The sequence below is a fragment of the Astatotilapia calliptera genome, chromosome 3, assembly GCF_964374335.1.
Source record: "Astatotilapia calliptera chromosome 3, fAstCal68.1, whole genome shotgun sequence".
In the NCBI taxonomy this organism is placed as follows: domain Eukaryota; kingdom Metazoa; phylum Chordata; class Actinopteri; order Cichliformes; family Cichlidae; genus Astatotilapia; species Astatotilapia calliptera.
In genome coordinates this window covers 27,406,350-27,430,622 of record NC_137424.1, presented here as the reverse complement: position 1 = coordinate 27,430,622, position 24,273 = coordinate 27,406,350, and the positions used below count along the sequence as shown (strand labels likewise).

The 24,273-nt window shown below is 39.1% G+C and overlaps 2 protein-coding genes across 11 annotated transcripts in view; one reads left to right on the top strand and one right to left on the bottom strand.

Moving 5' to 3' along the window:
- Positions 1 to 2,597: 2,597 nt before the first annotated feature.
- Positions 2,598 to 10,245, top strand: LOC113015715 (PC-esterase domain-containing protein 1A). Of its 6 annotated transcripts, XM_080299784.1 has the most exons (7): positions 6,594 to 6,632; positions 6,907 to 6,988; positions 7,296 to 7,324; positions 7,804 to 7,883; positions 8,113 to 8,345; positions 8,557 to 8,707; positions 9,495 to 9,793. In XM_080299784.1, exons 5-7 carry the CDS (start codon positions 8,119 to 8,121, stop codon positions 9,696 to 9,698), a joined length of 582 nt encoding a protein of 193 aa, XP_080155910.1. In that variant the 5' UTR covers positions 6,594 to 6,632; positions 6,907 to 6,988; positions 7,296 to 7,324; positions 7,804 to 7,883; positions 8,113 to 8,118; the 3' UTR covers positions 9,699 to 9,793. The 6 variants fall into 6 exon arrangements, with proteins under 6 accessions (XP_026013680.2, XP_080155909.1, XP_026013689.1 ...); XM_080299783.1 differs by lacking the exon at positions 7,296 to 7,324 and having other exon boundaries at positions 6,507 to 6,632; positions 9,495 to 9,791; XM_026157904.2 differs by lacking the exons at positions 7,296 to 7,324; positions 9,495 to 9,793 and adding an exon at positions 9,300 to 9,457 and having other exon boundaries at positions 6,507 to 6,632.
- A 3,503-nt stretch (positions 10,246 to 13,748) lies between these two features.
- The window catches only part of afap1 (actin filament associated protein 1), a 95,958-nt gene continuing 85,433 nt past the window's right edge, over positions 13,749 to 24,273 (bottom strand). For 4 of the 5 annotated variants that reach the window (XM_080299782.1, XM_026157932.2, XM_026157914.2 and 1 more), the window contains exons 13-18: positions 23,939 to 24,178; positions 23,092 to 23,221; positions 22,187 to 22,351; positions 21,916 to 22,106; positions 15,406 to 15,573; positions 13,749 to 14,596 (exon numbers count right to left, since the gene is read on the bottom strand). In XM_080299782.1, the coding sequence (XP_080155908.1) occupies positions 14,570 to 14,596; positions 15,406 to 15,573; positions 21,916 to 22,106; positions 22,187 to 22,351; positions 23,092 to 23,221; positions 23,939 to 24,178 (921 nt within the window). In that variant the 3' untranslated portion in view covers positions 13,749 to 14,569. The remainder of the gene's footprint in view (positions 14,597 to 15,405; positions 15,574 to 21,915; positions 22,107 to 22,186; positions 22,352 to 23,091; positions 23,222 to 23,938; positions 24,179 to 24,273) is intronic. The other variant, XM_026157941.2, reaches the window with a different exon arrangement.

The following is a 24,273-nucleotide window of genomic DNA, read 5'->3' as shown; positions in this document are numbered from 1 at the left end:
CACTAGGCATCCAGTGGAGCATTGAAAAGGACTGTTTCAAATTTGACAACACACTGAAAGTCCAGCCAGCCACACGCAGAGGTATTCTATCCACTGTCGCGTCAATCTACGACCCACTTGGATTTTTAGCACCATATGTGCTGAATGGAAAGAAAATCTTGCAAGAAATGTGTCAGCATGGTGTCGGGTGGGACGACCCCATACCTAATGCACTCAAGCCAAGGTGGGTGAGTTGGCAAAGTGACTTTGTAAATCTAGACAAGCTAAACATACCTCGCTGTTACCTGCCTGCTAACTTTGGTGAAACTAAAGAAATAGAGTTGCACCACTTTTCAGATGCAAGCTCAAGTGGTTATGGACAATGTAGCTATCTGAGGGCAAAGAACGCTAAAGGTGAAGTTCACTGCTCTCTGGTAATAGCAAAGGCTCGAGTTTCTCCAACTAAACTGACCACAATCCCCAGACTTGAACTAACAGCAGCTGTAGTTTCAGTCTCAGTCAGCAACATGTTACGGGAAGAACTGTGTTATGGTGCAAAGGAGTACTTCTGGACTGATTCAAAGGTGGTGCTGGGCTACATAAACAATGATGCACGTCGTTTCCACACCTTTGTAGCTAACAGGGTTCAGAGGATCAGGGAAAGTACAAGCCCTCAGCAGTGGTTTTACGTGCCATCAGAACTGAATCCAGCTGACGGTGCTTCGAGAGGTGTAACTGTCAATGAGTTAAATAAGTCTATCTGGTTCACTGGCCCCTCCTTTTTGTGGAAAAATGAACTGCCCACAGCACAACCTGTTGAGCTGGATCTGACCATAGGAGATCCAGAAGTCAGAAAAGTACAGACAATGTTAACTAAAGTCACAGACACTGTAAGTCTTGCTGAATGTCTAAGTAAGTTCTCCTCCTGGTCCAAAGCAATTAAAGCTGTAGCACGTCTCATAAGAAGGGCTAGACACATCAAGTCAAATGCATCAGCTACAGTGAGTGAGCAGAAAAATGCTGAACTTGTGATCATTCGACGTGTACAAAGTCAAGCGTATGAACAGGAAATAAAACAGCTGAAGAAAGGAGAACAGCTCCCACATCATAACAAACTGTTTAAACTGGACATTTTCATGGATACAGATGGTCTCCTCAAGGTGGGAGGGAGACTCCAGCATGCAACGAGTGACACCTTCAAACACCCGATCGTGATCCCAAAAGAACATTGTACAGCCAAACTCATAATATCTCACTGTCATGACAAAGTAAAACACCAAGGAAAGGGATTCACCATAAATGAAATCAGATCCAGTGGCTACTGGATTCCTGGAATGAGTAAAACAGTTGCCTCATTCATCCGACAATGTGTGATCTGCCGCAGACTCCGCAAAGCTCCAGAGGGTCAGAGGATGAGTGACCTACCTCCACATCGCTTAGAGCCCTCTCCTCCCTTCACACACTGTGGCATGGACTGTTTTGGTCCATTTGTGACAACTGAGGGAAGAAAACAACACAAACGGTATGGACTCCTACTTACTTGCTTTTGTTCTCGTGCCATTCACATTGAGTTCTTAGAGGACTTGTCTACTGATGCATTTATTAATGCATTAAGATGTTTCATTTCAATCAGAGGTGCAGTTCGACACATCCAATGTGACCAGGGAACGAACTTTGTTGGTGCTCAGAATGAGTTTAAAGCAGCTTTAAATGAGCTAGACACTCAGAGACTAAATACATACTTGACTGAAAAACAATGTGACTTTGTGATGAACGCACCCCATGCTAGTCATGCAGGGGGAGTGTGGGAACGTCAGATAAAGACTGTCAGAAGTGTGCTGAATACCACTCTGTCACTGGCTCACGACAGACTCAATGATGCTTCATTACGGACGTTATTCTACGAAGCCATGGCTATAGTCAATAGCAGACCCTTGACTATAGATAACTTGAATAACCCCAACAGCCTGGAACCGCTCACGCCCAATCATCTGCTGCACATGAAATCCAATGCACCGTTGCCCCCACCTGGTGCCTTTTCAAATGAGGACCTGTACAGCAAGAAGAGGTGGCGCCGCGTGCAGTTCCTTGCAGAGCAGTTCTGGAGCCGCTGGAGATGAGAATACATTCACAACATCATTTCAAGGCAAAAGTGGCACTCACCAAAGAGGAATCTAAAAGTAGGTGATGTTGTGTTGGAAATGGATGAACTGGCACCCAGAGGGGAATGGAGACTTGCAAGAGTTGTAGAGACTGTCAGTGGAAAAGATGGACTTGTGCGAAGGGTAAAGATCTCACTTGGAGAAAAGAGACTCAATAATAAAGGTCAACGCTCTACTAAACTATCAGTTGTTGAGCGTCCAGTACAAAAACTTGTATTGTTGTTAGAAAGTTCCTAAGGTAACTCCTACATGGGTTATTTTGTTTGGGAAAATTATTCATTTTGGTTCTTATGTAAACCAATTATTCGTAATTTTGGTGGGAGTGTAAATAACCCTGAATGCCTTTCTTTGCACCTTATTTTGGCACTCATTCCTGTTTTCTACTACCAACTTCCTGTCCGTGTGTAGAAGCTTTTATTTTGATGGGACGATTTCCTGTAAAACAGTTTTTGGCGCAGTTTTCAGCAGCAGTCGCGGGAGTTTAGAAAAGTGATGGCTTAACGGAGCCTATGGTGATTTCTTTTGTCATTAGCAGCCCCCTTGATAGAGGCACAAGGTATGGTTATGATGTAAATAAGGAGACGTTTAGATGTTTTTGTGACAGTCGCTACATTTGTTAAATGTTACGTTGAAACGAACTTCATGTTATAAGGTTTACGATTGTAAGAGTGTGGATTATTTTGCTTACACGCTGTTTCTGTGTATACATCCCCAGCTCTTACGGTGAGATTGATGGTTTACTGCCATTAAACCTTCAAAACGTCATCAGTAAAGTGTCATCCTTCATTCGGGGGGGTTCGCTACACACACTATTGAGATCCTGTTTCTCTTTAAACTTTATTCTTATAGTTGCTCCGCGTTTTTCGGCACTTAACTACTCCCTCAGTTTTCAGCCGATTTTCTCCGTTCAAACTCTAAACTGTTCTGCTCTTTCTGCTAATTCCAGCTATATCTTTTGGTGTTTATTGCTATTATACTATTTAAAATATTACACTTTTTTCCTTTAATTTGTCCCATTGAAATGAATGGGAAACTTCCACAATTCTGCTAAAACTTTCTTGTCTTTGAAACTTAACTACTGCCTCATACTTTGACCTAGAAACTCCATTCAAACTTTAAAATGTTCTCAAATGATTGGGCTATTCCTGTGTGATTCAGCTTTTTCATATCTGTTACCGTTTTCATGTAATGACTCTTTAAGTTTTCAGTTGCAACTTTGTGATTTTTCAGAAAATACATGCGTTGCTATGGTTGCTATGCAATTAACTCCCAGTGCACACTCGTCTGTTCTGAATTTTCTCTTCATGTCTGAACAACTCCTTGCTACTCACTCAATTTCCACTCAACTTCCACAAATTATACATCAAAACGTAGGTATTTTTGCTGGCTTTAAGTAGAGCTGGGCGATATAAGATTTTTTCATATCACGATATGTTTTTTTCATTTCAGGCGATAACGATATCTATCACGATATAAGCCAAATAACTATATTTGTAAGATTTAAATGTGCCGTTGCCCACAAGTAAAATGTGAAATAATCAGCAGCTTGTTTTTATTTAAATATTTATTTCCCATAATAAGTTCAACAGGGTAGATGTACTTAAGGAACATGAGACTTTTTCAGATAAATAAAGGCAAATATTGCAAACTACACAAAAGGCAGCCGCTAAAGCGTTTAAGTTTCAAAATAGAACAAACGAAACAGACTAAATTGTCAATTCCACTTAGAAACAAAATATTAATTCTAAAAATAAATCTTAGTTTGTTTTACAGAAGAACAGACAAAACTGACTAACTTTTGTCAATATCAAATAAACTGAGAACTAAAAGGAAATTCTCAATCTCTCCTTGTTGTATAGCTTAGCTTTTCAAACAGTTTTAACAGTTACTTTAGTCTGACAAAAGCCGAATGACGAATTAGCGCTTCCAGTCAGAGACTGAGGCTACGTCCACACGTACACGGGTATTTTTGAAAACGGGTTTCAACTTTTTCAGCTTTTTTCAGCAGATTTTCTCTTCATGTCCAAACAACTTCTTGCTACTCGCTCAATTTCCACTCAACTTCCACAAATTATACATCAAAACGTAGGTATTTTTGCTGGCTTTCAGGAAATGTCACTATCATTGTTGTGGGAGTTACAGATTTTTTGCAAATCTCCTCAGAGCAACAATAAGTCTCAAAACTCTCCATTGAAAGTCAATGGAGAGTTTATTCAAAATCATCGCTGGATTTCTCTAATGAGAGGCATTTTCAAATTGTCATATCTCCTTAACGAAGCGAAATTAAGACATGAGGCTTGTCCCGATATATCTTCAGACACTCCTGATGCTCACAATTCAAGAATTATTTTCTCACCTATTACCGTTCTGAGATGAGTTAGACTTGTTTGAGGGTAGGAAATTTGTCCCTCGCTCAGATTTCTTCAGATTTCAAACTCTTGAAATGAGGGACTTTTTTCTCTCATCATATCTTTTTGATGGATTTCCACAGAGCCCTGAAAATTTCCATGACTGTTCACCAAAGCCTGCTGTTTCTTACGGTGAAAGAACGATTTTGATGCTCCATATAGATTTAGAGTTACCAAAGGTTGTTTGAGGGCAAGTCAAGGCAGTTTTTGCTTCGCCTCTACTCAGTTACAGTGTATTACAAGTCATATATCTTTAATAATTTATATTTTATCTCTGAATTATGAAGACCTGAAGATTTCCCCCATCTCTTCTGAACAAAACGATGTCTGAATGAACGTTCTAGTCTCTACGGTTAGGAAATTATGGCCATTTGTTCGAGGGGAATCCTGAATGTCAGAAATACACTGAAGAAAACACACCTCTCTCTGTGTCTGTGTGTGTAAGGGCTGACTACAGCAGGTGCAGCTAATTTAACTGACCTACATATACCAAGCCCAGACTCTCAACAGCTCCTGTTCCCTTTACTGTCTGTGTATGTGTGTCTGTGTATCAATATTTCTCCTATGTTTAAGTATTACTCCTCAATCATAGTATTTCTGCTAAAGCAAAGTACTTCTACTACATCTTAGTACTTCTGCTAAATCATAGTATTTCTGCTAAATCATAGTATTTTTGCAAAAATCATGGTATTTGTGCAAAATCATGGTTTTGGGGCCAAATCATAATATTTCTGTTATTTTATAATATATGTGCTGAATATATTATACGTGCCAAATCATAGTATTTACCCCAAATTATAGTATTTATGCCAAATTACAGTATTTCTGCTAAAACGCAGAAATAGTACCTTTTAGCAGGAATTTCTACCAAAAGATAGTACTGCTGCTAAATCAGAGTATTTCTGCTAAACCAGAGTATTCCTGCCAAATCATAGTATTTGTACTGAAACATAGTACTTCTGCCCAATCATAGTATTTGTACTAAATGATAGTACTTGTGCCAAATCATAGTATTTGTGCCAAAGCATCGTATTTGTATGGAGTCATTGTATTTCTTCTAAATCATAGTATTTCAAGCAAATCTCAGTAGTTGTTGTTAAAACGCAGTATTTCGTCACTTGGATGAGTGACGAAACGTTTCTCCAACTGAAAATGTCCAGATGAACAGAATCAACCTTTTGGGATTTACTTACCTGGATGATTAAGCACGCATCAAGACGTTATTTTATTAAAAATTTTAAAATGTTAGCAGCACAAACAAGCATTTTTGCAGCACAAACCAGCACAAACGTTTGACATCAATTTTGTTTGATTCCATTAATATGGGGGGGCTGGTTGACCTCTAGAAATTTTTGTTAATATCTTTAAAATAATAGCGGCACAAACAAAAATTTCTGCAGCACAAACCAGCACAAATGTAGCACAAACGTTTGATACCACTTTTGTTGGATTTGAAGAAGGTGGGGGGGGGGGCCAACTTCACTCACATAAAACCTTGGGCCAGCTAGTGTTATCACAGTAAAGGCATTGTTTTTGAAGTAGGAAATGGCTTAACAGGCACAAGAAGAGGCGTGGTTGTAATTCCATATGTGCACGTATATTTAAAAAAAAAACAAAAAAACAAAACAATTCATATTGTTAATTTTTAAAAATCTTTTTTTTAAAAGCATCTAATACCTCTCTAATATTAAATTAATTTTTTAAAAAATTTATTAAGTAATTTCTTTTTTATTTTAAAATTAGTGTCGACCCATTAAGGTAGTGCACAGTCGTTAAAAGCACCATTTAATTGGCGACACCTGCAGTTTGGGGGTGTGCTTGAAACTCCGGAGTGAAATATTTGTAATATTTTTTTTTTTAAATTCACACCAACTTTAAACTTTTAAAACACTAAGTGGTTGAGGAGGCTGTCGCAACTTCGGGTCTTGAAACTAAAAACTTAGTGGCGCAAGAGCCACTTCAGAGGAAATTTGGCTAACGCTAGCTAAACGCTAGCTAAGCTGGTTGAAAAATAACACCAACACATATAGCATTTACAAGGGGCTGGAATTAGTGGTACAGTTTGCATCTAAACTCAAAAATGGTAAGTGTTTATTACATAAGTGATTTTAAGCCAACAGAAAAATAGCCAGCTATTTTATTTATTTTTTAACCACTGTTGGTCATTAGTAAGCTAATGTTATTGCGAGAAGCTTGGAAGTATGGTAGAGAAACTCTGATGTCCGGTCAATATCTCATCTGGAAAAACTACCTCACCTTTGAGTTTACACATTTAGGCATTTTTAGTGGAAAGTATTTATGACCGCAATTTGAGCCCATAGAAAGACGCAACAGTGTTTGACTTTGTAATTTAACAGCGGGAGATCATGAAGAGTGTGAGCCACCTGCAGGCCAGCCAGCTGCTCCATAACAAGTTCATGGTGGTGTTGGGAGACTCCAGTGAGTAGCTGGCTGACAAAATTAATGAATCGGTATTTACATTATCTTGTGCATTTATACTTAAGGTGTTCTTGTTTGCCCAACGTTGACTGTTTTGTGAATAAACTGTATGTACCGTTCACATCCACTTCATTAGGTTCAGTTTGGTTGTGCTGGAATTGATACCCGTTTACCTTCATAAATAACATAGGCTAGTTCTTCATGACATTTGTTCAAGTTCAAATAATGGCATCAGACACGCAGATTTGTGTGTGGCATCTTTATTATACAAGAGTGTGGTAACCATATCTGTTCACTGTGATCATAGGGATGAACATGGTCAGTAACTACACTCAGGTATGTTGCAGTGTATTTGCAAATATGTGTAATTTAATGGGGCAGCACTAAAATTACCCCAGATGAGTGTTTTGCCACAACCAGGTTAAATTGTTCACCCAATCCAGGATGGATCCATGTTTTCATGTTGTTAACCCTATGAAAACTCAATGTTCTAAGCCCTAAATTCTGACCTTATTCAATGTATCCTGTGCCCCAGTGTCAACTGCTGTCATCAAGACATTTTTATCCAGAAGTCTTGTATATATTTTTCCCTTTCTAAACCATTCTCTGGCTCAAATAGATGGTAGTAATCAAGTTCAGTTTATCAGCAATTTCTAAAATGCTAAAACCAGCCCATTTTCTGCTAAGTGATGAATTAAATATTAAAGTGCACTTGGAAAGGTGTGCCCAATGAAAGGACTACTATCGAATCTGTATAATGTAATGTACTAATCTATGGGGACTACTTCTAATCTATCATTTTATTTCTTCCTCAGTTCAGCGGGCAGTGTACAAGGATCTTGTTCTGCTGGTACAAAAAGAGAAATATCTTTCCTTGAGACAACTGCGGAGCAAGGCAAGGGCTAAAATTTACCAGTTTTATACACTGATACAAAAAAGCGTGCAGGGTGTATAACCATGTGCATGCTACCAGTTAAAACCTCAGCTAACTTATGCAATATAAAGTTTGTAATCATGCCACTGGTGTCATTTAAATTGTAATGTAAAAAAATGGGTGTATTTGAATGACGTGCTTTATATCTGTTCACCTCCTCGTTTGTGTTGTCCTCACACTTCTTCTTTAGGGTGAGATGAGCTTCGAACAGGACTGCCTGGTGGAAGGGGGCTGTCTGGGTCAAATGCACAACGGCACAGAGTACAAGGAAGTTCGACAGTTTCAGTCCGCCCACCATCTGGTCCGTTTTTACTTAGTGACGCGTATCTGTTCTCGCTACATGAAGAGCATCCTGGAGGACTTCCGCCATGGTTTGAAACCAGATGTGGTTTTTGTTAACTCCTGTGTTTGGGATATTTCAAGGTGAGTATATTGCGTAACTATTAATAAGGCTGTTGATTTGATTTCATTAAAGAGATAATGTGAGATGAGTCAGAAGTGAGAGTGATGGAGTTTTTTGTGTGCATCTATCAGTTCAGAAGAATCATAGCACAACGTTTTGTTTTCCCAATTGAATTCCTCCCACTGTAGTGATTTTTGTTCTTCCTGTTTATGTCTGCACTGGGTGTTCTAGATACAGTTGCAGCTGGGTTGATGACTACAAGGAGAACCTTCATAGGTTCTTCGACGAGCTGCGTGAGGCTCTGCCAGAGGAAACGCTGGTTGTGTGGAACCTCACCATGCCCTTAGGAGAGAGGATCAAAGGCGGTTTCCTGGTGCCTGAGGTCCGTTAGCAAGTCCCATTTATATTATGATTTAACACTAATCTGATCGTGTTAAACACATTGCATGTCAAAAGTCTCTTGTCATCTGGGGAAAGCTGATCTAAAAAATTTGCATAAGCCATGTGCCTGTAGTGGATAATGTGATGCCACTGTCCTCTCAGCCAAGTGCTTTTAGAGGCTGAGTAACAGCAGAAATCGAATAGCATTAACATCTGAAACCCCAAGGGTCATTTCTATTTGAAATGACATGCCCAAAATTAATAGTATATTGGATATGTCAGTATTTCTTTGTTTATTCAGAGTTGTAATTGCAATCTTGGTATCAAAATAAAGCTTTTGAGACTTCATCAGAGGTGTAACTATTACAGCAGATGCTACTGTGTCAAAGTGGGGATGCCTAAATTTCTTTTATAAATTTTAATAAATATATTATGGTGCGATCTGTAGTTTTTTTTTGAGTTTTTTTTAAATACTTACTTTATAAATTAAGTATTTAAAAAATTATTAAATTATTAAATTATTTAAAAATTATTTAATTTTTTTTATTTTACCATCTTCTGTTTTGAGCCTTAAAGCCCCTTATTTGCCTCAGATTGAGCACAAGGCACCCCAGTTGCGCTACGATGTGATTGAAGCCAACTTCTACAGTGGAACTCTGGCCGATGTCTATGGGATGGATGTGTTGGACCTCCATTTCCAGTTCAGATTCTCACTGCACCATTGAATGAAGGACAGAGTCCACTGGAACGCAGTTGCTCATCGCAAGATAACTTCTCTTCTGTTACAGCACGCTGCAGAGGCCTGGGGTGTGATATTGCCCTGTCCTGTGATATTGCCCTGTCCTGTGACTGTCTATGGTGAAAGGAAGTCAGGAGTCGCACGTACATGCAGGAAAATATTTTGCACTTCTAGGATAAAATGTGGTTTGTTGGTGTCTAAGCTTTCTGCAGGGTTTGAACTTCACCTTTTTTCTCCCCTTTTTTGGGTGTAGATCACACGGAGGTTGCTGAGGAACAGCCAACCTATAACAGTGCCTATTCATCCTATTCATCCTGCTCCAGTTCCACCACCTTCTTCATCACGGTACTACCTGAACAGATAAATATATTTAGAAATACTTTAATTTGAATAATTGATTTTTCGGGGACCAATTTCGAAAGAAGATCAGATATCGTGTTTCCCAAAGTGCAAAGTTGACGCTTTCCGAGTGTGCCCGATCTCGCGTATTCCTAAATTTTAGTCATTGTAATTTTTTAAGGGGCAAGTTGAGGATTTCCACTTGTTTACACTCCAGTGTGTGCGGTGATACCCCTAATTCTGCTTTCAGGGTGTGTCTCCATGTAGTTCAGAAGCGAGAGTTGATACCAAATGCTTGTTGAAATCTAAAGTTTTCGTTTTACTTTTGCCTGAAGTTCGACAGGGAGCAGCTCTGTATGTTTCAATTCCGCTGTAGGGCGCTTTAGTTTGGAAACTGAAAGCATTTTTGTGCAGAGATGGAATGTAACAGCCTTTTCAAAATAAAAACACAAACAAGAGGAGCTCTTTGCTGTATTTACTGTATTTTTCAAAAGCAGGTTTTTATATACATTTTCTTGCTTTGGTCGTGGATGTTTTTTATGCCTAAAAGAAAAAGCAAATACTCCACTGATATGGGTTTAGAATTCAATTGCAGTTTTAGTCTGCAACAGAGATTTAGATTGATCTGAATACACTGTTTGTTTCTTGAAATCTGATCAACAGTTCATGAAAACTTGCCTAACCAGTCCTTCATTGACCTACAGCGTAAACCCAGTGTTAACCATTCCTCGCCGTCAGTCCCCTGACCGTGGTCGGGAGACACGAGGGGAGATGCTTCCTCCAGGGCCGAAGTTTGTCCTCCTTCGGGGTTAACTCCCTTCACTTTTGTGGAGTAGTGAGGCAGACAGAAATCAGCCGAGGCACCGGAGAGTACTGAAGAGATGAGGCTTTAATAACAGTACTGCACACTGCATAGCCTGTAGCCCGTTAGAACGCTGCTCCCGGTCGTCCTCTCTACCCATGACACACTCTCTCACTCTCTTTTCCCTCTTTCGCTCCCCGCATTTCCTTCACGCGCATGATTGAGTGCTTGAACAAAGGCCATTCAGCCGCGGGCTTTACACTCTTGCCCGACACGGATATATGAAGAATGAAGGAGCTCTCCGGGGAAACGTAGTGCGCCTGTGGACTCAGCTTGACCACCTGTTGAAGGTAGTTTGATACCATGGCTAATTCTAGCATCACCGCATGTAGCCCCGCTGTTCTAAGAAAATATTACCCAGCTGAACTAGCTAGCAACGGTTTTTGTAAGTTAATGTGCTCTTCACGAATAAAGCTTCAAGCAGCTCAGACTATTAGAACCAGCTACACTTACACAATGTGAGATCAGTGCCTGCAACCTACAGCCTAACTCGTGCCTAAAATGCTGTCTGGAAACACATCCTTCCACATGTCACCACATTACTTTATGATACTTAGAGTTAAAAGAACGATGACAGGGCGAAATAACACAATAGCTGTCAATTCTCTCATTCCTTATATTATCTCCAGTCTTAGCAGAGGGCAGTGACACTATTATTCTAACCGGCAAAAGTTTATTCTATTCATCTTATGTACCTTTTTTGGATGAGTGACAAAATGTTTCTCCCACTAAAAAAAGATAAGACTTGATGAACAGAATCAACTTTTTAAGATTTCCTTACCTGGATGATTGAGCATACATCAATACACTTATTGATTTAAGTTCATAAGTGTGTGCAAACATTTCTTGCCTCTTGATTTAAATTTCTGAATGTAAAAAGTGAATGCATTTAAAGCAGGAACTGCACACCTAGCCATCAAAAGGTTGGTGAACTTAGGGTACTCATCCTACTGTAGGGTCCTGTTAAAAAAAATCACACAAGCATCACATCACCTCTGGTTATATTTTGTAAATTACAATCATACACTATACATTCCAGTCATCCACTAATCAGTAAACATCCATCACTACGTTCTCACTATTAAAAAGTACAATTATTTTCTAAATGGATTCATTATTGTCAGTCAGCTACACACAAACTATCTAAATCTTGCTGGGTTTGATGGCTTGAATTAATCAAAAAACAAAAATTGGAAGAAAAAAACTTCCATTTTTGCAAAATATACATTGAGAAAATTTCTGCTTTTGTCTGTGTCAACAAAATTAAAATAATTGTGAACGTACACTGACCATCAAAGAACAACATAAAAGCTTCTTCTGACATGAGAATTGTAGAACCGTGAAATCTACTCTGTCCTGATGAAGCTCTATAGACTAGCTCTACCATACACATGACTAAAGTGAAACTCTACTGACAAATTTAAAGAAAATTTCCAACTCTGACTCTGTCACTAGAAAAGTTCTAACCTCTTACACTTTTAATGCTAGGAATGATGATGGATTCTGAGTATTGGATGTGCATAACCTGTAGAACACTGATTTCTGGAAGTGTTCCTTCCAATGTCTATGAAAAGTTTATATCTAGATCTATCTACAAATTCAGGTTAAAGTTCTAACATTTAAAGAAGAAGCCAGATGTGAATAGGTCTGGAAACACTGCCATTTGCCCTGGGCCAAAGCTCATTTAAAACGATTGGAAAACTGTTCTGTGGTCATTACATTGCATTACATTACATTACTTTTGAAAAGAACCAACAATAAGGCACAAAGTCCGAGGCCGGTTTGTTCGGAGGTTTATTAATTTATGTACAAGTGTGCCTGTCCCCGAGTTGGAGACTGTCTGTGATATAAAACAAGAGAAAATGTATATGGTGCAAAAGAAAAAAGAAAAAAAATTCAAAGCCCTCCCGCCCTTCTACAGTACTACATTTACCAAGCTATGTACAGCAGGTTCACATTTACTGACATCAGACATCCTTTTTTGTTGCAGGTCAACACTTGCTGACCACCATCTCTTGTCCCATCTTTAAGCTAACATGCTTGTAAAACCTTCGGGATATCATTCCGGCAGGCAGGAGACAGGAAATATTTACATCACCACGAACCAGTGAGTGTCTGTGTGTTCAATGAGTTCCAAACTGAGTGCATGCTTTCACTACATCTGTCAACACTCCCCATAAAGTAAATTAGCCTTATATACATAGTAGCAAAGCTTAGGCAGTGAAACATCGTCCAAAAACAACAACAACAGAAAAGAAACACCATTATCAGTGTGACACTGATGAATGTATGTGTGTTTAACAGTGTGGAAATCAAACTCACAGTCTTTGATTGAGCAGAACACACAGCAGTGTGAGTTTACAAGTGCCCCCCTTTTAGTCAGTGTAATGTTGAAGGATTTGCAATGTGCCATGAAGACATCTCTGAGCAACACAAGCACACACACACAGAAAGAAGCGCAAGTTCTCCATTAACAATACAACTATTACAAAGCATGGATGATGATGCTCTTAGTGAGGCCTTAATTAGAAACATTTTAATAAACATATAGGCTGTATAATATGTATTTTATTTGGGTCTGTCACCAGTTTGGCCTTTCTTGATAAACTGGTCTAATTTGTCATATTTTCAATTTTAACTTTCACCAGTGAGTGAGAGTCTGGACTGCTGGCAGGTACTCTTAAAAAATGTCACCTGACTGTATGTTGTTCCTAAACTTGTTTACATCATTAATGGTGCCTTCACAGAATGAGCGAGCTTCCCATGCCATGCACACTAATTTCACTTAGTAACATGGTTGGCTATAACAATCTAATCTAACTGTAAGGCATCCTGTTGTTCTTTAAGTGTTACACCTTTCCTGTCTTTTCTGCCCCGCCTACTCTTTATATTAACAATGTTCACATATTTCACCACATATATTAAAAAAAAAAAAAAAAATCTTATATGTGAAATCGAATATGTGAATTTAACAGGTTATATTTATATTTGACTCAGCATCTAATCTACTTTCAGTTAGATGGTCAGCTTTCTGTTCATAAACTTCTCTAAACTGGCAGAAAAAGACATCTCTTTGGAAGTTGTCCAGACCACACGTCTGTATTCAGTCATGGTTGTTTTAATGCAAAAAGAAAAGCTGAAACAAACAGAATAAACAAGGAACTTACCAAACCAACACAAACTTACCATTGGATTACCCATAGCAATAAAGTCACAGATATAAAATATGGACATTCATATTAAAACACACTTCAAGTGTGATTCATCATGATCTGTGTGTGAAAACACTTAACACAATTAACAAAATCTTCTGCTAGCCATGAGTCGGTGTTTCTGACAGTTGGGACAATTGTATTTGTACTTCTTCAAACATCAATGAGAGAGGAGCTACATTGTTGCCAGGCTGGTGTGTGTTACAATTATCGTTACTACAACAGAGGCATCATGACTGATGACCAATTATGTTGTGGGAAAATGGAGTGTGAGCAAAGCCACAGACTCTACGAAAATACTTTAAATACGTCAACATAAATAAACACAGGGAAGCTAGTATTTCCTTTAACATTTACAAATAAATACTTGGTTTTGACCTTGGACCTTTTTAACTTCAAATGGCTGGAACACATTTTGAGAGGAAAAATAAAGACAGGTGTTTGCTTGAAAAGATGTCAAAGCGGAAAACACAAGTTGCACAACCAAGTACACTGAACATGCTCAATAGTATAAAAGTTTATGTTGTGGTACTTACCGTATACTCAAACTAGGCATGTGTTTTAGTACATGTGAATGCTATGCATGTATCCTCCTCAGCACACCTTCTGACGGTATGAACAGGTTTTGTTTTTTGTTTTTTAAATAAATATATACACAATTTCAAAAAAAGAGATTGGAGGAAGACTGATGCAAGGGTGTATGTGATGGGTTTATGTGCCGGTCTTCTGTTCCCATTCCTGCAAACAAACACAAAGATTTGGTTTGCATACTTGTACACAGATTGCAAGTATTTGCATTTACTGGGATTCTCTCATTTGTTTACTACCTCAATGCATTTTTCATTGCTAGTCAGTACCAAATCAAATGAGCAACTACATCACACTTGTGTACGTGTTTGTGGAGTACTTAAACTCGCTTGTAGTTCACTGTAGCATGCAGTGAAATACAAACTTTATTAACCATCTTTATTAGCCTCACTGGTTATCTAGTTGGTGGAACTCCTCTGTGGACCTTGACACACACACACACAGCTGTTCTCTGCACTGCAGGAATCCTGAACCATAACGCTGCTGACCCGATCATTCTTATGCAAGTTGTTATGAGCTAACTCACACTGTTTCCACTGCTACCACACAGGTTCAAGACAAATGTAATTAAAATTACATATATTACATATGACTAAAAGAATGGGGATACTAACGTTACATTCATATTTAAATATGTCGATCTTAAGTCGAGGAATGCATCTTTTAGATGTATCAGAGCCTTTCAGAAGGTTCCAAGAAGCTGATTGCTTAAAATACTCAGCCTACTGTTGGAGCCACATCACACAAAACAGGGAAGTCAAAGACAATAAAACCAGATTTCAAAAACAAAAGACCCTGTCCACACCAAACAATGGATCAAACAATGTGCTTCCAAAAAGGTCCCAGCATAGTTTGAAGTTTTGCAAAAGACAGAGCTAGTCAGAGATGTAAAGTTAAAGGCACATCATATTCTCAGAGAAAGACTGGTGCCAGTCGCGTTGTGTAGCGTGACCTCTGACCTTAGCCTTCCTGAGGACATGTCCCCGGACTGCTGAGGGCTTCTGGTTGCCCTGCTGCCGGTAGAGCAGTGAGGCGCTGTTGACCGGCAGCGAGCAGGACTCGGTGTCACTGGTGTCACAGCTGGAGAATGGAGAAGACTCGTGTGTCCGTCGCAGCATTGCTGGTGACTATACAAGACAAAAATATGAAGGAAACATGAGTACTGTGAGTACAACTAATTTAGTTGTTAATATAGTAAATTGGGAGATGCAATTAGAAAATGAGAGTCCCTGCCCAAAAAGGATTCAGCGATGTAATCCGAGCTAAAGTTCTTCTTTTTCTTTTTGAAATGACGTCATTTTGCTAAGAGTGGAAACTAAATGCGACGATCGATTCCACTATCAGCAAAGAAAGAAAGAATGTATGAATGAATGAGTGAAAGAGAAAAAAACTGACTGACTGGTAAAAGCTGACAAGACTTTACTGATGTAACACGACTGTGCGAAGTTAACCCCCACCTGACAAAGGTGCAGTGTATGTGTGTTTCTTTTTACAGGTGCAGAAGGCTGACAGCAACATTCGAGGTTGCGTGATGGTTTTACCTTTTAAATGCCATTTTCTGTGTCTGTGCATCTACCAGGGGTGTTATTCACTACCTTGTGTTGCTCACAGAGATCACTGTGAGAAAGTATGCATACGCCTGCGCAGCGCTAACATTTGCATTTTCTTTTCTACAGCATTACAGTTCTTCATGTGTTTGATCATGTGATTTATAAGAGGACTAGTTAATGGTTTTTTTACTACAGAATTTTTGGGTTTATGTGTGAAGAAACTGTGTTTACAGGTTATGAGTTTGTGATGCTGTTACACTGTGTTTTTGGGAAAATGTGAAGGTTACTTTGGTGATGTGAATAACATTCTTTCCACAGCTATGGATGGCTAACTTTATGGTGTTTTTATGGCACCTCTGGAACCTGTCGACCTGTGCCTGACCACCGATGGTCAATGTGTGTTGCTAATGTTTGTTTTTTCTAAGAGAAAAACAAATAAGAGATGCAGTGTTTATGGAATAGTTTAGTATGGGGCTCATTAGCTGGCCACTATTGAGCTCCTAGTAATATATGAGTGGAGTGACTTTGCTTAAGGGAAGTCACCGATTACATTAATGTTGACTGAGTACATGGGATGATCAATGTCTGAGGCGAATTATGGTAATAGTTGTAGTTTACTGATTTGAGAAAACCTGCACATGACACTTGTCTTGCTGATGTTGAATGCTTATTAGTGTGAATGCTTGAAAAGCATTCACAGTATTGTTGTTGTAATCTTTATTATTATTATTATTATTATTATATTTTATTCTGTATTCCGTACGTTTTTTGTAATCCTACTCCTTCAAAACCGTTCAACTTAGAAAAACCATTCCAACACCGTTAGATTCCTATTCTTTTGGACAACACTGCTTCCATTTTTCATATTTTTAACATTTATATTTTTAATTTTATTCAACTTTATTCAACAAAAATTTATAATGTATTTCAATGGGGAGACCCTTCAAATCCTCATTCAACTTACTCATTTTTAAACTCTTACTACTTCCACATACATTGACATAGAGCCACCATTCAAACTTTAAAACGAAGACAAGACATTCAACTATTCAACTTGCATTTATCTTTTCAATATCTATTATACTTTTTCTTCAGTTCCAGTTTAAGTTTCATGATGTTTTTTCACCCGTTTCAGAGTTTATAATGGGTGTGTATGGGACGGAATGTTGGGGCTAGAGTGAGACAGTTCAACTGCTAGAGTGAGAGGAGCAAAAAAATTAATCTTAAAATCTTTTTTAAAACTGCTGCTGTGTCTGCAGCGTTTGCTCTACAGGTATGATTTTACCCTCAAAACGTAGCCATGGCTGTCCTCTTTCATCCAATGTGTTTACTATTGTCCTAGGTGTTATGGTTCTTTCGTAAATGTCACCAATGCACAGCCTCCTCCCTCCAACTCTTCCATAGACTCTAATGTTAAAATGGCTCAGAAGGTTCGTTTGAAAATCAGAAGAGCATGGTGTCTTTCCACTGTCACCACGTCCATATAATAAACTCCACAGGCATGAAAACTGAGAATTCGGTAGACTAGAAGCTGCTGTCGCTCACGGTGAAAGAATTTTGTCAATACGACTTGTACTTTTAATTTGGGAACGATTTGTTTCGGCCTGACTTTTCTGTTCATTTTAAGCAGCAAAAGTGAGGTGCATGTCTGTGTCGTGTGTATGGAGCCATTGGGTGCAGTCACTATAGCAACCAGGCTCACACCTGCCTGCTTAACGAGCTCTGCCTGCCACTGTGCCAAGATTCATATTAAACACTTCTCTTTCAACTGCTGCTGTGTCCACAGTGTCACAGCCATCATTTTACCCTCAAAACGTCGCCATCGTTGTTCTTTTTCCAACATCTTGTCTTTCAAAGCTCAGAGATGTAAACTTTTTAAACTGTGTGGATCAAAGTGGAGGGATCACATTTGAGTCATTCAGTGATTCAAAGAATATGACCTTTTAATATTCTTTCAGATGTTTTCTGACTCTAAAGGTTCTTTTCTCATTTCTTAGGTTTTTCTAATTTACAATTAAAACATTTTCAGTTTTTTTCCAACTCCTTCTTCTGTGTAACCTTCAGCTTTTAGCAGTTCAGCACCTTTGTTTTCAGGTTAAATTCGTTTTTTTTGTTTTCTTTTTTTTTAATCTCATTCAATATTTTTAACTCAAAATTCAGCAATTAATTCATTTCAGTGCATACATTCAGATTCAAGCATTCACACTGCAGTTTCTTCAGAAAATGCACTTTCTAGTTATTATATTTTATTCTGTATTCCGTACGTTTTTTGTAATCCTACTCCTTCAAAACCGTTCAACTTAGAAAAACCATTCAAACACCGTTAGATTCCTATTCTTTTGGACAACACTGCTTCCATTTTTCATATTTTTAACATTTATATTTTTAATTTTATTCAACTTTATTCAACAAAAATTTATAATGTATTTCAATGGGGAGACCCTTCAAATCCTCATTCAACTTACTCATTTTTAAACTCTTACTACTTCCACATACATTGACATAGAGCCACCATTCAAACTTTAAAACGAAGACAAGACATTCAACTATTCAACTTGCATTTATCTTTTCAATATCTATTATACTTTTTCTTCAGTTCCAGTTTAAGTTTCATGATGTTTTTTCACCCGTTTCAGAGTTTATAATGGGTGTGTATGGGACGGAATGTTGGGGCTAGAGTGAGACAGCTCAACTGCTAGAGTGAGAGGAGCAAAAAAATTAATCTTAAAATCTTTTTTAAAACTGCTGCTGTGTCCACAGCGTTTGCTCTACAGGTATGATTTTACCCTCAAAACGTAGCCATGGCGGTCCTCTTTCATCCAATGTGTTTACTATTGTACTAGGTGTTATGGTTCTTTCATAAATGTCACCAATGCACAGCCTCCTCCCTCCAACTCTTCCATAGACTCTAATGTTAAAATGGCTCAGAAGGTTCGTTTGAAAATCAGAAGAGCATGGTGTCTTTCCACTGTCACCACGTCCATATAATAAACTCCACAGGCATGAAAACTGAGAATTCGGTAGACTAGAAGCTGCTGTCGCTCACGGTGAAAGAATTTTGTCAATACGACTTGTACTTTTAATTTGGGAACGATTTGTTTCGGCCTGACTTTTCTGTTCATTTTAAGCAGCAAAAGTGAGGTGCATGTCTGTGTCGTGTGTATGGAGCCATTGGGTGCAGTCACTATAGCAACCAGGCTCACACCTGCCTGCTTAACGAGCTCTGCCTGCCACTGTACCAAGATTCATCTTAAGCACTTCTCTTTCAACTGCTCCTGTGTCCACAGTGTCACAGCCATCATTTTACCCTCAAAACGTCGCCATCGTTGTTCTTTTTCCAACATCTTGTCTTTCAAAGCTCAGAGATGTAAACTTTTTAAACTGTGTGGATCAAAGTGGAGGGATCACATTTGAGTCATTCAGTGATTCAAAGAATATGACCTTTTAATATTCATTCAGATGTTTTCTGACTCTAAATGTTCTTTTCTCATTTCTTAGGTTTTTCTAATTTACAATTAAAACATTTTCAGTTTTTTTCCAACTCCTTCTTCTGTGTAACCTTCAGCTTTTAGCAGTTCAGCACCTTTGTTTTCAGGTTAAATTCGTTTTTTTTTTTTGTTTTTTTTTAATCTCATTCAATATTTTTAACTCAAAATTCAGCAATTAATTCATTTCAGTGCATACATTCAGATTCAAGCATTCACACTGCAGTTTCTTCAGAAAATGCACTTTCTAGTTGCTCTTATGATACAATTGTTTACAAGTGTGAAGTTTGATATCACTTCCAGATCTTGTTTTCCAGGCCATGATGGTATATATGCAGGCTCCTGGCAGAGCCAGGTGTTAAGCAAACTTAATATGCAAAACACGCTAATGGTAAATGGCCTGTATTTATATAGCGCTTTTACTAGTCCCTAAGGACCCCAAAGCGCTTTACATATCCAGTCATCCACCCATTCACACACACATTCACATACTGGTGATGGCAAGCTACATTGTAGCCACAGCCACCCTGGGGCGCACTGACAGAGGCGAGGCTGCCGGAGCTTCTTCTCGGATGAGAGGTGAAACGTCTTCAAGTAACTTAAAGAAGTCCAGACGCTTTTCTTTGCAAGCTCCTTTGACTACGATGACCTGGATCAGGGCCGTGCAGAGAGGTTTAAAGGGGCGGGTGCTCAAAGTTAAAAAGGGGCACATTGAACCAGGCTGAATAACAACAACACACATTCATCAAGAATCTAATATGGGAAGGGCAGGGCTGTGTTGATCTGAGACTGTAGACATTAAAGAGTCCATAGGAGAGATGGTAGCTGATTAAACAAGTGTCATGAGATAATAACAAAATGCAAAGATTGGTGACAGCGCTTGGAACCATAAGGCAACAAAAACTGTGAGAAATAATTTAGGCTCTGCCTGTGAATCACTCTTTGCTTCTCTTCTTCCTTCCATCCCATCATTTCATATATCACTCTCCACTTGCTATGTGAGAACAAGGCACAACTTGCTGTTGCAATAAACTATAATCTAATTATCCACACCTAACAACTCCAGCACTTAATCTATAATAAAATGATGACAGAAAAATGTTATAGCCCTGCCTTTAGTAGCCTCACACAGCTCCTGCTGTTTCCTCCTCATGTCCTTACCAGCCATGTCTGGACAATGTTATATCATGAGTAATATTTTTTTTAGAAAATCCATATACATAAAACACACACATGCACGCACACACAGTGACATTTTAGACCTTCTTCAGAATACTGTATATACTATGGGCATCACGGTGCTGATCCAGAATCCTTACATTATTATTTATTACTAGAGCTACAATAATAAAGCAATGAGGAGGGGGAAGTAATAAATATGAAATAATGTCATTATGATGATTCCATTTGTTTCACTATCCACTCTGTGCAGGGGCAAAGCTTATTACATTTTTAAAACTGTAGAGATACAATAATTTTACTACTGTAAAATCCAAATTTTGTCTTATTTAAAATATAAATCTGATATAATCTGCTTCTTAATGTATGTTCTTTAAAATACAGCTTGTGTTTTTAAATATATTATAATTATAATAATTTTTATGTGGACATGCATATTAGATCGTTTTTTAGTGAAATATAATCCCTCCAGAAAGGCAGGAAAAGCCCGGAAACTTACTTTAAAACTAAATATGTTCCCTAAAACGGTGACAGAGCTACAGACCCATGACAGCCAGGTAGCCAGCAGCTATGACCAGCACTACTTGTGCAGTTAATAAAAGGACAGGTAATGTTTGTCGCGCTGTTGCACACACAGCACGCTCGTTTGTTTCAGTTCGTCAGTTGCCACAAGACAGCTTACCAACGTGTACGTAATAAGCCAATACTCCTGGGTGCTACACACTACAGTGTACGCTGTACACCTACTTACTGGTTTTGTGGCATCAGTCTGTGTCTCTGAGTTAACTTGTGTCTCTCCTACAGCTCCGGACCGCTAAAAATGCGCGTGCTCTTTGTGAGCTCGTTCCCGGCTCATAACCAGCGCGTTCTGCCGTCAAGGGCGATCATTGGTTAAATGTGATCATGTGACTGATGCAAGCCAGATCCTTTTATTTAGCAAAACTGTGATTAATAGTTAAATATTATTGTTGAGGGGCACAGACAGGACTCCGCACGCACACACACATAAAAAAAATAATAATAATAATTTTTTTTTAAAAAGTTGCCTCAACAAAAGGGCACTTTGGGCACCCATCAGGAAAGGGGCGGGTGCTCAAGCCATTCTAGCCCCACCCTCTGCACGTGCCTGACCTGGATGACTGAGAACCTTCACAGACATATTGTCTTCAACGTTCCAGCGAAATAGGTTCAAGCTACTAACCTATCAAGTACACTAACGTGGCAGCACAAACTTATAAAGTAACTTCATACTCACCTGGAGGCCAGAGGAGCCAGCTTTCGGCTCGATGGTGAGGCCCAGGGTGACACCTCCGCTAAGGGCTTTCTTCAGGCTCTCTTTCACCTCAGTTAGCTCCAGCTCCAGGTTCACCCGCTCCTCCTCCTTCAGTTTGCACTCTTCTTCCAACTTCTTCAGGCGCTCTGATAGTGAAATATGTGAGCGTTTGCCTAATGTGAGAGAGAGGAGAAATATTACTTTATTAAACTCGTCTTTTAATGACAAGCACGTTTCTATCTCTCTCTCTTACCAGCCGCTGCCTCCACAGCAGCACGAAGGTCTCTCCTCTCCTTCTTCAGCTGGGTCAGGTGGTTTCTGATTTCCTGCTTCTTCTTCATCATCTCTTCCTCCTTTGCTTGCAGTCGCTTGGCATCAGCCTCCACACGGTTCTTCCCATACTTACACTGGTCCCCATCTACACAAGAAAAGTCGGGTTTCAAAAAGTTAGAAGCTAGAGACTGAGGTCATTTGCTAGCAGAGAGAGAGGGGGGGGGGGGGGGGGGGGATGAACTGCTTAGAAACCCATTGACCTCAGTGCCTTCCGCAGGAATTAATTGCCAGGCCTATGTTTCCGTGAAAAATACACTCATTGTGAATAATTATGAAGAATCAGTCATATAAACCGCTGCTAATAGTTTCAAATTTAGCACTCTTATCTGTGGTACTCTAAACCCAACATGAAACATTTGGTGTTTCCATTCTGACATTTGGAGGAATTGCAAGCTACACTAAGTGGTTACAACCCTCCTCGTTCACACATTAGGCAAAAAATATTTTTCTGAACCACAAGGATTAACTCGACCACATTTCGCTCTCTTCCAATGAGCTAGGGTCTGTTTCTGCTATCGTGCCTCTTACCCTGGAGTTGGCAGGAGGCTCAAGTCTGGCCCACATGTGTCACATGGATTGTCTCGAGGGTAGGATAGGTTTAAAGGCTTTCAGTTATTTACTCCCCTCTACTTAAACCAACTGTAATTTAGATATCCTGCATTTTCCACATTGCTGTGGAACAGAATTTTGCTTGAAAGCAATCAGCGGTGAGAAGCCAGACACACTGTCTGCTATTCCTTACAGAGCAAGATCTGACTGGGAAAGGTGGGTGATATTTCAATTCAAGATGACTTCCTGTTGGTATCTTCAAATCTCAAAACTTACTGGAGTTGTTGCGCCTCAGAGACGCAGTCCCATTTGTGGCAATGACTCCATTCTTCTTTGGCTGGTTCTTTGGCTCTGCCTTCTGTTTTGATGCCACCCCATTGGTTGTTGCTCCCTTCTTTCCCTTTAGCTGAACAAACAGGAAAGACACAATTCAAATGACCCTTCAAATAGATGTTAGCAATGCATATAAGCTATACACATACAAAACTGTACCAACATGCTCTTCCATAAAAATAAAAAACAAAAAACATTTCAAAGAAAAATGTGTCACTGTTGTTTATGCCACAGGTTTTCTACTTGGATTGCACTCAATATCACAAAAGTTACAAACACTTTTATTATTTCATTAATTTTCCTACACTGGACTACTGTAATTCAATTATCACTTTGTTCCAAAAGTTTCACAAAAAGTCTAAGCTGATCCAGAATAATGCAGCCAAATCACTAACTGGGACTGGAAAGAGAGACTACATTTCTCCCATATTAGCTTCTTTTCATTCCTTCCTTTTAAATTCAGAATTGAATTTAAATCCTTCTCTTGCATTATCAGACATATCTAAACGACTGCACCTTATTATCCTAACAGATCACAGGAGACAGTTTCCTTTTCGGCTTCAGGAGACAGGCATCATCTCTACTTTTGTTGTTTGGTGTTCATAATGACACAGGAAGAAAATCAGCAAACAAACTCCAGTTCAGTTAAATACATAAAGTAAACAAACAGCGAAGGAGAATTAAAAACACTAAAAGTTAAGAGGAGGTTAAAACAAACCCTGAACTGTTAGACAGTTAATATGCAGAAATGCAAAAAGAAACATGAAGGTTATGCAGCAGTGTTAGTCACCTGAGCGGAGTCTTTAGTTTTAGAATCAGCAGAGAGGAACTTAGAGGAGATTTTAGAAACAGGAGTTTTGTAGTGACAAGCAGAAGATGATGCAGCAGTAGAAGAAGAAGGCTTGGGAGGACAGCTGGTGACTAGCTTGGGTGAGGGCATGTTCTCATAGAGCTCAGTGTTTTCATAGTGCAATTCCTCTTTCCGCTGGCGCCCCCCTGTGCTGGGAGTGGAGTACTGCATCTCTGGGTCCTTGGGTTAGACCAGGTGAGCATGCAATAAGCAGAAGACAGGATTTAAGAATAAGGAGATGCCATAAAGGGGGGGGAGATAAGGAGAACAGAAAG

Bases quoted from the DNA above. Each gene is read 5' to 3' on its own strand.
- LOC113015715 (XM_080299783.1), top strand. The intron at 8,346-8,556 runs GTGAGTATATTG...TGGGTGTTCTAG, and splicing joins TGTGTTTGGGATATTTCAAG to ATACAGTTGCAGCTGGGTTG. The intron at 8,708-9,494 runs GTCCGTTAGCAA...CTTCTGTTACAG, and splicing joins GCGGTTTCCTGGTGCCTGAG to CACGCTGCAGAGGCCTGGGG.